This window comes from Bos grunniens, chromosome 11, assembly GCF_055505025.1.
Source record: "Bos grunniens cultivar Pamir isolate PY7600 chromosome 11, Bosgru_T2T1.0, whole genome shotgun sequence".
In the NCBI taxonomy this organism is placed as follows: Eukaryota; Metazoa; Chordata; class Mammalia; order Artiodactyla; family Bovidae; genus Bos; species Bos grunniens.
In genome coordinates this window covers 85,122,091-85,133,940 of record NC_141175.1, presented here as the reverse complement: position 1 = coordinate 85,133,940, position 11,850 = coordinate 85,122,091, and the positions used below count along the sequence as shown (strand labels likewise).

General features: G+C 41.9%; 1 protein-coding gene across 14 annotated transcripts in view; it reads right to left on the bottom strand.

The window, feature by feature from the left end:
• The window catches only part of SLC8A1 (solute carrier family 8 member A1), a 447,983-nt gene continuing 436,133 nt past the window's right edge, over positions 1 to 11,850 (bottom strand). For all 14 annotated transcript variants that reach the window (XM_086327294.1, XM_086327301.1, XM_086327297.1 and 11 more), the window contains one exon: positions 1 to 3,427. In XM_086327294.1, the coding sequence (XP_086183420.1) occupies positions 3,051 to 3,427 (377 nt within the window). In that variant the 3' untranslated portion in view covers positions 1 to 3,050. The remainder of the gene's footprint in view (positions 3,428 to 11,850) is intronic.

The window sequence follows — 11,850 nt, the reverse complement described above, 5'->3', positions numbered from 1 at the left end:
TACCTTTTGGGTCTTTATTTCTTCAAAACATGAAAACAAAAGATGAAGTAGATGACAATGAGAAGAGAGAAAACATTCCATACAGAATATGCTGGATCACTAGTGATTAAATCAGAAATCATTAGAAACTTTATTTGTCTGTGTCAATAATGTGTACCATTTATAAGGAACAGCACAATTAGTGCACCTCCCCCGCTAAGCTGTGCACAATACACACACAATAATCAAACAAAAGGAAATAATTTTACATGACTATAATTACTAAAACAACCCTGAACAACTAGAATCGTATTTTCCCTATAACATGAAAATTTAAAAAGCAAACAAACCAAAAAGCTTTGAAATTGAAATTGACCAATGGTAAAGATTTCTTAACATCCTCTGTGAAAATTTGCTATGGGATTATTAACATTCCAAATATAGCTAGAAAGAAGTGCAAAGTCTTTCTAATGTTTAAACAACTCATCTCTCTTGACTATTTACTTGGTGTTTCTAGGCTAGCTTTTCATTTAATAAATCTCCAGAAAAAAATGGGTTAGGATTATGCCACCAGTGCGCTGGGCCATGACAGGTCAGGGCTGAGGCTCCAGGAGATGTGAGAAATTAGAGCTGCAGGGGGCATGGAAAAGTACTGCTGTCCAACAAAGATCAGCTGAAGACAAAAATTGGGATTAATTGGGATTTCTCAGACAGCTGGGTCATCAGCAGGATTTCCTTACTTGGTTTAAAATGGAAAGGTGTACAGATCTGCAAGACTGGCTCAGGATACACAGACTGCTGCCCCTTCCATATGCCTTATACTCTCTCAGTTCAAGAAAATCTTAGACATCTAGGCAAGAGAATTTCAGCAATTGTGTTTTTCTTGTAAGATCAAATTGTTTCCACATGGCTGTGTTAACTGTTACTCAGGGGTTAACTGTGAACCCCCTCAGGATCGGGATCTGGGCTGTCTGGTCCATGGTTAGTCCCCAAGTCCTAGCATAGCACTGGGCAGATTGGGTGGGCACTCAGCATTTCCTTATTCGTTCAGTCAGCCAGTGTTTTTATTACATGATGAGTGATTGTGATTACTAAGTGGAAGAAGAGAAAATAAGAAATGAAGATTATTATCAGTTATGTATCTTTGAAACAACACAGAGGGCTTAGGGGTGTCTCCGGCCTGGGATTCTTTATGGATAGAGAAATGTCTGAGAGGGGACCTAAGTCATTCCATTTTTCCTCATTTGTGGACTCACAGCTTTGGAATGTTGGGTTTATCATGCTCTTTGATATTGTGAAATAGAGCCATTCCATTTCCAGGATTAAAAACCTCCCAGAGCAGTCCTAGGAGAGGCACTAATCATCTCATTTAATCACTTCCTCCTCAGCCCTCCATAGAGAAGACACACTTTGAAAGGCCTGTGCTCACTGTGGCTTCTTTTCTCCTCAGGAACTGCAGATACTATCAGAGGGGTCTGGATGGTGAAAAAAATGGGACTCTGAATAGCCTTTTACATAAAAAAATAAAATGAACAAACCAGCACTATCTACCGTCTGTGCCAGACAGAGCAGATGTGAAATAAATACTTTTGGGGCAGGGGTGTTCCAGGAACGGAGGCTTTCAGAGCCCGGGCACATCTAACGTATCCCCTTCTCTACACAGCCCTTCTCCTTGGCCTTCCTGAACCAACAGGTGAGTTTTCAAGGCTTTGATATGCACCACGCGGCTAATTTTCCTTGAAGATACTTTGTCGCGTGCCCGCTGTCCTCTCAATAGCTTTAACTCCCACGTAACAGTTATTGTTTCTTAGAAATGAACGTGCAGATCCATGAACAATAAGCCATTTTCTCCTTTTATCCCTAATCAAACTCAATAACAACACAAAAGTTACAACTCAGGTGAAAAGAAAACTCACTCACGTCTTCAATGTCCAATCAATGTCGCCAAATGGGAGAACAGTATATGCTATACTCTACTATATACAGATACGCTTTGTTTTGTTGTATTTTTCATCCATGCACTGTGTAACAGGTATCACAACAACATTCCCAAACAGGCAGATGAAAGAGGAGCAAATGTTCCATCATGACTGGAACAGGAGTGTGCAGGCCACAGGTGCCTTGGAAAACAGAACTGATGGACAATCCCAGGCAATAGCAACGTGGGGCACAGACTGATGCGAATGGGAAAGGATGGTGTGCTTTTTGAATGGAGTTATTCTTCCTGTTTGTACGAGGGGTAAAGGGCAGGAGAAGGGGTTTGGGATGGGAGGGCTGGGGAATCAGCGGGTGTAGAACATCAGAATCAGGGCCTTGCTAATCACAGTCCAGCGCTGAAGAGATAAGAAAGGACTTTGTGCGTTCCTGGGAATCTAGGCATGTTGTTTTTGTACCTGTTGAACAAGGGTGCCAGGCCTAGTATCTTTAAATATCAGACTGTATCTAGAACCATGACTCTTCTTGGCTCCATTCCAGCTCCCCTGTTTCTTCTTGGAGGGAGCTTCACCTCTGCTCCCACTCCAGAGATAAGCATGAAATTTAGTAATATGGTGAAGACATGCTTCTTTCTTCTTCCATGCCCGTTTCCTTTCTTACTCCAAAATAATTTTTAAAGTTTTTGGGCAAAGGGAGAGTCATCTTCCTGATTTCCATTTTTACCATTGAGATTGGACATCACCTCCCACAAGAGAACCACAAACCCTGATCTTCCCCCTGCAAAACCAAACCCTAACATCAACCACCTCCCAACCCCGACCCAAAACAAGCAAAAACAGAAAACAAATCAAAGACTTAAGGATTTATGAACCCGGGGAGAACACAGCCCTTCTGGGCTGAGCTGCAAAGATGGCCCTGCCTCCATGCCTGGTTCAACAAGACGACGCCCCTGGGAACGGGAGGTGATGCCTTCTCTCTCCGGCCCTAGTACAGAGTCTGCTCTTGAAGCTGGATTCCATCAGCAGGTGGGTGGACATGACAAATGCCAGTTTCCTCTGTTCATTATACATAATTTTTATGTATATATATATATGTATATATATATATATATAAATTTACTACATCTGATTGTTCCTTTAGAAGCCTTTTATGTGGCAGTAGGCCTCCAGGGAGGAGAAGAAAATGTACAAGAGCCACAGGAGCACAAAGAGGCAGGATGTGAGGAGCTTGGCAGTCCGGGGCCCACCCAGCTCACCTCCAATTTCTGGCCTCCGCCGATACAGCAGCACCCCCACATTGATGAAAGCAAAAATGGTGAAGAGAGTGACAGAAAAAGCTAGCGTGCCAGGGGACACTTTGAACTGTTCCCCGTTGGCCGCGTGGTAGATGGCGGCGATGGACCAGGCCACACCGATGCCCAGGAAGACGTTCACCGCGTTGCTGCCTGTGACGTTACCTATGGATGCGTCCGCATACTGGTCCTGGGTGGCGGCCACTTTGCTTGCAAATGTGTCTGAGGAGGAAGAAAAAAAAGACAATGCGCGATTAGCCACTTACAGAGGTCTGTCTGTGGAGTGCTGGAAGCTGCAGCCGTGTACTCTGGAATCAAGCCTTCGGTGGAAACCCCGAGACCAGGACAGAGCTTTGTTCGCTCAAGTCCCAGCCTGTGTCGTCAGAACGAGAGGATCCCTAGGTAACAGGATTCGAGGGCTTGGTGGTGGGCGAGTTATAGGCGACTTTGGTCAAGTCCTTTTTCCCACAGATACCACAGTTCTTTGTTGATGGTAACAATTCTACGAGGGTAGTAAACTCTAGAGGTAAGGACAGTGGGCTCAGAGTGGATAAGTAAATGGGTGCAAAATCACTCAGCAAGCAAGAAGCCACATTAAGGCCTGAGCTCAGGCCTTCTGCCTTCAGGCAAATGCTCGTTCATTGTATTATCTCACCTTTCCCTGTGCCTGGCGTCCTAATGGGCAGCCTCAAAACTCTTTGTTTACCAATAATCATGAATGCATCTTTTCTCTGAGGCTAGGGAATTCACACATTTTCTTTCTCTACAAGGAATTGGACAAAACTGACTTAGACTTGGTGAACAGAGCACAAGGGTTTAGTGCTCATTTAAGCCAGAGGGTTTCAAATTCTTCCTTTGCAAGTGAGTATGTGACCCCAGGCAGTTAATTTTTAGAGATTCAATTTCCTAATCTGTGAAATGAGGATAGTAATGCTCACTTTAGAGTGCTTTTGTTAAATTGAGCTATTAAATGTAAAATGCTTATGTTTCTGGTACAAAGCAAGGGTAGCTATTTTTGTTGTTTTGGGAAGACAACATGAATGGAGCAGCCCAGATCTGTTTATTAAAAGGTAAGGTGAGGATGGATCTGAAATAGCTCCCTTTATTAATAATGTAACAGGACCTGTAAGATATTCAACTTCCTTTTCATATGATCACTGAGGTACTGATATCAAAGTCCTTTCAGCTACCTCTGCAAAATATGTTGCACAGTCAATTTAGAATAAATATTAATAACTGTCAAATTGCACTCACATTCGCAAAACCAGCAGTGGCAGGTATGCTATTACTACAGGGTATCATGGTCTAAGAATATGTGTAGGTGTGTGATATCTGGATGGCTTTCTCCACTCTGTTGCTACTCCAACAGTGTGTGTGTTAAGTCGCTCAGTTATGTCTGATTCTTTGCGACCCTATGGACTGGAGCCCTCCAGGCTCCTCTGACCATGGGATTCTCCAGACAAGAATACTGGAGTGGGCTGCCAGGTGTCCTCCAGAAGAGCTTCCCAACTCAGGGATCAAACCCATGTCTCTTACATCTCCTGCAATGGCAGGTGGGTCCTTTATCACAAGTGCCACCTGGGAAGCCCAAGCTCCAATGGGGATGATACATAAAGCGTGTTTGCTTACATAAGCCTGTAGATTCTTGTGCTTTACCATCGGAGAGAGGTTATTTAGGCTTCTCAGAGGCTACTGAATCTGCAGTGTCACTTTCTTTCTGAAAGGGAACTGGTTAACCTTGAGGGTCTGTGGGATGGACCCACAGATAGATTCTGACCTACGTTTTATAAAGAGGCAAACTTCTTACTCCGTGCTACCCATATTACATAGAAATGTTTTTAGTTTTTAACTGGTGGATAATTGCTTTACAATGTTGTGCTGGTGTCTGCTATATAACTGTGAATCAGCCATAGTTACATGGATATTTTCACTGAACCCTCAATCTAAGCCTTGTAGAGTAGACATTATTATTCCATTTTTACAATCTGGGAAACAGTGATGTTGTGATAGTCTGCCTATTGGACAGGGTGTCTGTCAATAGAGCAAGGATTCTGAAACCAAATCTGTTTGATTTCAGAGCCATTCTCAGCCTACACCTTGCTTTCTTTCCTAGGAAGGCTCACATTTTCCTCTTCTCAGTCCCTTTCAGGCTGCCCCGTTCCTTCCACTCAGAGAACTTGAGACAGGTTTCCGCAGAGTACTCTTTCCTGTACCGGTGAGAACTAAGAAGGAGGTGTAGGCAGCTGGCTATCCTGTCGTGCTGGACCAGTGCTACATGGTACACTTGAGATCACACACTGCAGCCTCAATCAGGATCATCACGGAGGCCGGCGAGTAAAAGCCGAGTGAGACAAATCTTCGTCTCTCGCAGTTCATTATTAAGAATTATTAGGAACTGCCACAGCAGCAGCCTCAAAAAAAAAAAAAAAAAGTCACTTGGCTTTTAATTTTCAAGGACAGACAGCTGAACAAGGAATGTAAATGAACAGAGTCCAAGGGGGGAGACAGCCCCTTACAGCTCAGCTACTGCCGAGGAACACTCGAGATGGTATTCTGTGCTGACATGTCTGCTGGTGGTGGCTAGTGATGCGGGGCCTTCGCCTTCCTCTCTTGCCCCCTCTGCCATGCTGCAGGGATGGGGACCTGGCATCCTTGGCCTGCTCACCTCCCTTGGCACATAGTATGTGGCACTCTAGGCTTCCTCGGTGCCCCATCTCCATTCGACAGCATCTCTGCTGCTGTGCCAGAAGTGAATGAGGCACAAAATCAAAGATTTTACTGGGCCTTCCTGGGTCTGCAGGGATTTCTTCTCACTCAAGTCATTTTTTCAATAGCTCATTAATGTGAATAGTGCAGCAGAGTCCTAATAATAATAGGTTCCTGTTTATAAATGCCTCTGAAAGTTAGCAACCCAAGTGATTTAGCTTATATCACATAAAGGAAACATGTTTGGGCCTCTGAGCCAGGTAGGTTTTACTTACTGGAATTATACATCAGATCTTTGTTTTGCAATTCAAAAGCTGTATAAGAAAATTGTAGAAACATATGTAAATCCAAACTATTAGCTTTAATTTCAACAGAGACAACTCTGTTTTCCAAATGAAGTGTGATGGAATCTCCCCAAACCACCTTCTCTCATCACTGCTTAGCGCACAGAGTGGCATACCACAGACTGTAGATGAGGTCCAGCCAAGCCTGGCCCTGAATGCCAAGCCCAAGACCTGTTTGTGGCTGAACAAGGCAAAAGCCATGCAAATGCCATTCCCGGGGGTGATATCCAAACAAGAACTGTTGCCACAGAACAGGCGTATTCAGAACTTAGACTGTTAAATACAAACCAAAGGAGTCAGATATCCACTGTGACTGCTACAAACTAATTGTTAATGATAACTTATATATGGGTTTATAACTATACCTACATAATAGGAATTTTTATTTCTAATTCTCACCTTGAATTCTAATACATTTAAAGTTAATTGTAGAGTTTTAGACTTTTGATTCTGCCTCCTTGGTCCCTGTAACCGTGAATCACTAACAGGAAAGATATGTTTGGGAGGCAGTGTGGCTGGAATTAAACCACACATTACAGAGTCAGGACATGATTGTTCTCTGCATCTGGCCTTTGCCAAGTCACTTGGTCAATACGCAGGACTATGTCAACACACTCCCCTTTCTTCCAGAAATCATTTTTTTAACTGAATTTCTCCAACTTTATCACTACCTACAGACTAAGCTTTAAACATTTCTTCTGTAAAAGGGATAGTTCTCACAACCCTGCAGGTCACATGAAGGGTTTCTGTGTTTTGTATAGTTCCACCCTGAAATGATTTATCTTTGCCTTGACTCTCAGCATATGCTGGGGGCCAGCTGTTCAACTCTCAAGCGGTCTGTGCTCAGGAACTGACGCTGACAGTGATTCTGACTGAAGTCCAGCCTGTCCCAGCACCCGTGAATTATTGACAACATGAGGGGCTCAGAGCCTCCTCATAGTAGTGACAGAAGTCTCATCAAGTGGACATTCTGGGCTCTTCTATCTGTGTGTACTCGGGGGTTCTGGTTTCCTAACTTGACTGTTGGGTGGTACATAGAATATATCACAATACTCAATTCAGATAAATGATTTTGGTGGGGTTTTCTTTTTTTGCAGGAGTCTATACATGTCTACCCTTAAACCTGACTAGTGATGACAATATCTCCTTTTAAAAGAATAAATGACCTGATGAAATATTCAAAGTGATGTCTAGACCTGAAGATTTTGCCAGTGATGAAACTGTGCCAATATTTGTGAAGTTAAACCACACAGCACAGTCATTGAGCTCTTAAAAAGAGGTAAGAAATGTTGGCACGGTTATTGACTTCAAATCATGTACGTGACTATATGAGTGTAGCCATGGAATAGCTGGTGGCAGGGAGGACTGTTTTAGATACTGCTTAATGTCAATCAAGTGTGGACTGAAAATGCTGGGAGATCCTTGTTTTGTGTTTTTAAAGATTTGGGGCTCTACCATCCACCCAATTAATCAGACTCTCTGAGAAAAAGACACAGGGATATGCATTTTTATAAATGCTTGGGTGAGTTTGATGGAGGTGTTGGGGCAGCCTGGCATGAAGTCCCCCATCCTCTACTTGTGCTGTGCTCTCTTTTAAAAAACCCAGCTCAAGCATGGCAACTATGAAAGGCCAAGGAACGAGGGAAATTTCCTTAAAATTAGTTGAATTCTGGCTGTTTCACTTGCCACGTAAGAAGTTTATCTACTTTATATGGTTGTGAAGGAAATGAGTTAACATGAACAAGAACAGGGCCTAGTACTTAATGAGTGCTCAATATTAGTAATTATTTTTATAATACACCAGAGCCAGATCCCAAGAGAATCCATAAGTGGTCCAGAATTCTGAGTTACTATAATGATTCTAAACTTCTGGGGAGTTATAACACCCTTTAAAGACATATTAACTTTACAGTCCTAGGTATTTAAAAATGTGGTAGAACATAAAATTATTCTTAAAATCAGAGATTTTTATTTGAAAATTCCATATAACCTAAGTCATAAAAGGGCTGCCTTTGTGGTTCAGATGGTAAAGCATCCCCCTGCAATGCAGGAGACCCAGGTTCAATCCCTGGGTCAAGAAGATGCCCTGGTGAAAGGAACGGCAATCCACTCTAGTATTCTTGCCTGGAGAATTCCATGGACAGAGAAGCCTGGAGGGCTATAGTCCATAGGATTGCAAAGAGTCAGACTTGACTGAGTGACTTTCACTTTCTAAGTCATAAAAAGACACTAGAGATCTGGTTTATGGCCCTAATTTTACTAGTGACTGAAAGACATCCTTGCTCAAACAACGCATATATTCCTCTATTCTTTCCTCTCTTCTGTGTACTTTCTGTTTCACTCTTTTTGTTTCACATCCTTCTTACTCTGCCATCTTGCCTCCACCCTGAATCCCCACAACGTTGATTTTGTTGACCTACATGTGTTTTCTCGACTAACACAGGGAAGGTACCACTGTCCTTACACAGAGGGTGAATCGAAGGAGAATTCAAATGGAAATTTTACTTATGTACTAATTCCTCTGTCACTAAGGACTTTAAACAAGTTTTTGCCTTTGTAATATTTATTTATCCCCATAAATATGAAACCCAAACTTCTTACTTACATACACACACTCACCTCACTGGTTCATATGAAAAGAAACCTTGTTTGGCATCCAAGTGAAGTTTAAGAGATCAGGGAATTACTGATGTTTGATTGATGTTTGACCAGTTAGAGGAATTATAAAAACTGACAAAGGGAAAAACACTTAAAATTTCTAGCCATAAAAATTTGTCCCTGAAAAAGAAATGGAGACAATGATACTGACTTTTAGAAGAGAAGAAAAGAGGTAAGTCACAAGTTCAAGAGGACTCCTGTTGGCAGGTCAGAACACCTGCTTCTACTCATTTTTATCACCAGGGTAGCTTCGGAAAAATACCAGATTGTGAGCTCCACTCTGGGTTTCTGTTCCCTTGGTCTAGAATGCAGCCTGAGCACTGACATTCGTTAAAGCTCTCCAACTAGACTGAGACCCACTAACCAACTATGCAGAGCCTTTGATTCACTCTCTGTGTAAGGACAGTGGTACCTTCCCTGTATTAGTCGAGAAAACACATGTAGGTCAACAAAATCTATGTTGTGGGGATTCAGGATGGAGGCAAGATGGCAGAGTAAGAAGGATATGAGCTCACCTCTTCTTAGGAAAACACCAAAATCACAATTAACTGCTGAACAACTATCAACAAAAAAATGCTGGGCTCTAACAAAAAAGATATCCTACATCCAAAGACAAAGAAGGAAGTCCATTACTCTGATGGTAGGAGGGCACGGTTGTGATAAAATCAAATCCCATGCCCACTGGGGGAGGGGTGGTGTGAGCCAAAGACTGGAAAATAATTATATCACAGAAGTTCTCCCACAGGAGTGAAAGTTCTAAGTTCCACATCAGCGTTCCCAGCCTGATGGTCTGGCAACAGGGGTGGAGCCTCCAGAAAGTCTGGCTTTGAAGGCCAGCAGTGTTTGATCACAGGACTTCCACAAGACGGGGGGAAGAAGAAACTCCACTCTTGGAGGGTGCACACAAGGTCTGTGTGCACCAGGACCCAGTGAAAAAAGCAGTGAGAGCCTGGGCCAGACCCACCTGCTAGTACTGGAGGGTCTCCTTCAGCGGAGGTAGAGGCAGCTATGGCTCACTAGGGAACAAAGACACTAGCAGTTCTGGGGAGTGCTCACTGGTGTGAGCCCTCAGGGCAGACCACCATCTCTCACCGAGACCTGGCCCCACTCAACAGGATCCCGTTCTAGGACACCTCAGGCCAAATACCCAACATGGTAGGCACACACCCCCTACTCAGCAGCAGACAGCATGCCTAAAGTCTTCCTGAGCATGTAGCTGCCTGCTAAACCCCTTGACATGGTCCTGGCCACCAGACAGACAAAACTCAGTTATACCCAGCTTGGGGGAAGGCAAAATCACTTCAAATCACTGAATGATATAACCTAAATGAGATAAAAGATAATATAGAATACATAAATATTATTTATGCCTAGCACACAGGGGAACTACATGATAAACTAAGAAAAAAATTCCCTTTCTGGTCATAAAAGTTTTCATTCTCATTTTCTGATGGTTTCTATTCCTTTTGACATTTTGAGAGTTGATTTCAGTGTAAATAATAACTTCCTGCATTTTATACCAACTTTCAGTTTACAAAGCACTCTGAAATCCATATTAATCCTCTTACGAGCTCCCTAAATTGTCATGATTATGCCTATTTTACAGGCAAGAAAAGCATGGCTGAGTCAAGAAGTTGATTCCAACAATAACATGAATAATGGTTAGAAGTTCTGTTTCCTGAATTCAGTTCTAAAGTTCTTGTTTCTAAAGAAAAGTCTCAAACCTATCCTTACACCTAAAGCAACTAGAGAAAGAAGGACAAACAAAACCCAAAGTTAGTAGAAGGAAAGAAATCATAAATATCGGAGCAGAAATAAAGACAAACAATAGCAAAGATCAAAGAAACTAAAAGCTGGTCCTCTAAGAAGATGAACAAAATTGAGAAACCTTTTAGCCAAAATCATCAAGAAAAAAGGGAGAGGGCTCAAATCAATAAAATTAGAAATGAAAAAGAAGTTACAATGGAAGCCACATAAATACAAAGGATCATGCGACTATTACAAGCAACAATACACCAATAAATTGGACAACCTAGAAGAAATGAAAAAATTAGGTACAATCCCCGAAGACTGAACCAGGAAGAAATAGAAAATATGAACAGACTAATTACAAGCACTAAAATGGAAACTGTGATTAAATTCCCAACAAAAGTCCAGGACCAGATGTCTTCACAGGCAAATTCTATCAAACATTTAGAGCAGAGTTAACACATAACCTTTGATACCCTTCCAGAAAATTGCAGAGGAAGGAGCACTTCCAAACTCATTCTATGATGTCACCATCACTCTGATACTGAAACCAGATGAAGATACCACACACACAAAAATTCAGGCCAATATCACTGATGAACATAGATACAAAGAATCCTAAACAAAATACTAGCAAATCAAATCCAACAAAACATTAAGAGGATCATATACCATGATCAAATGGGATTTATCCCAGAGATGCAAAGATTTTTTCAATATCCACAGACTAACTAGGGTGAACTACCCCATCAACAAATTGAAATATAAAAACCATACGGTCATATCAATAGATACAGAAAAAACTTTTGACAAAATCCAACACTCATTTGTGATAAAAACTTTCCAGAAATTTGGGCATAGAAGGAATGTATTTCAACATAATAAAGGTCATATATGACAAACATACAATGAATATCATACTCAATGGTAAAAAGCTGAAAGCATTTCCTCTAAGATTAGAAATAAGATCAGGATGTGCACGCTTGCAGTTTTATTCAACATAGTTTTGGAAGTCCTAGCCATGGCAATCAGAGAAGAAAAATAAAAAGAATCCAAATTAGAAAAGATGGAAGACCTTCACTGTTGGCAGATGAAATGATAGTAGACATAGAAAATCCTAAAGATGCTACCAGAAAACTACTGCAGCTCATCAATAAATAGTGAAGTTGGAGGATACACAAAGTACAG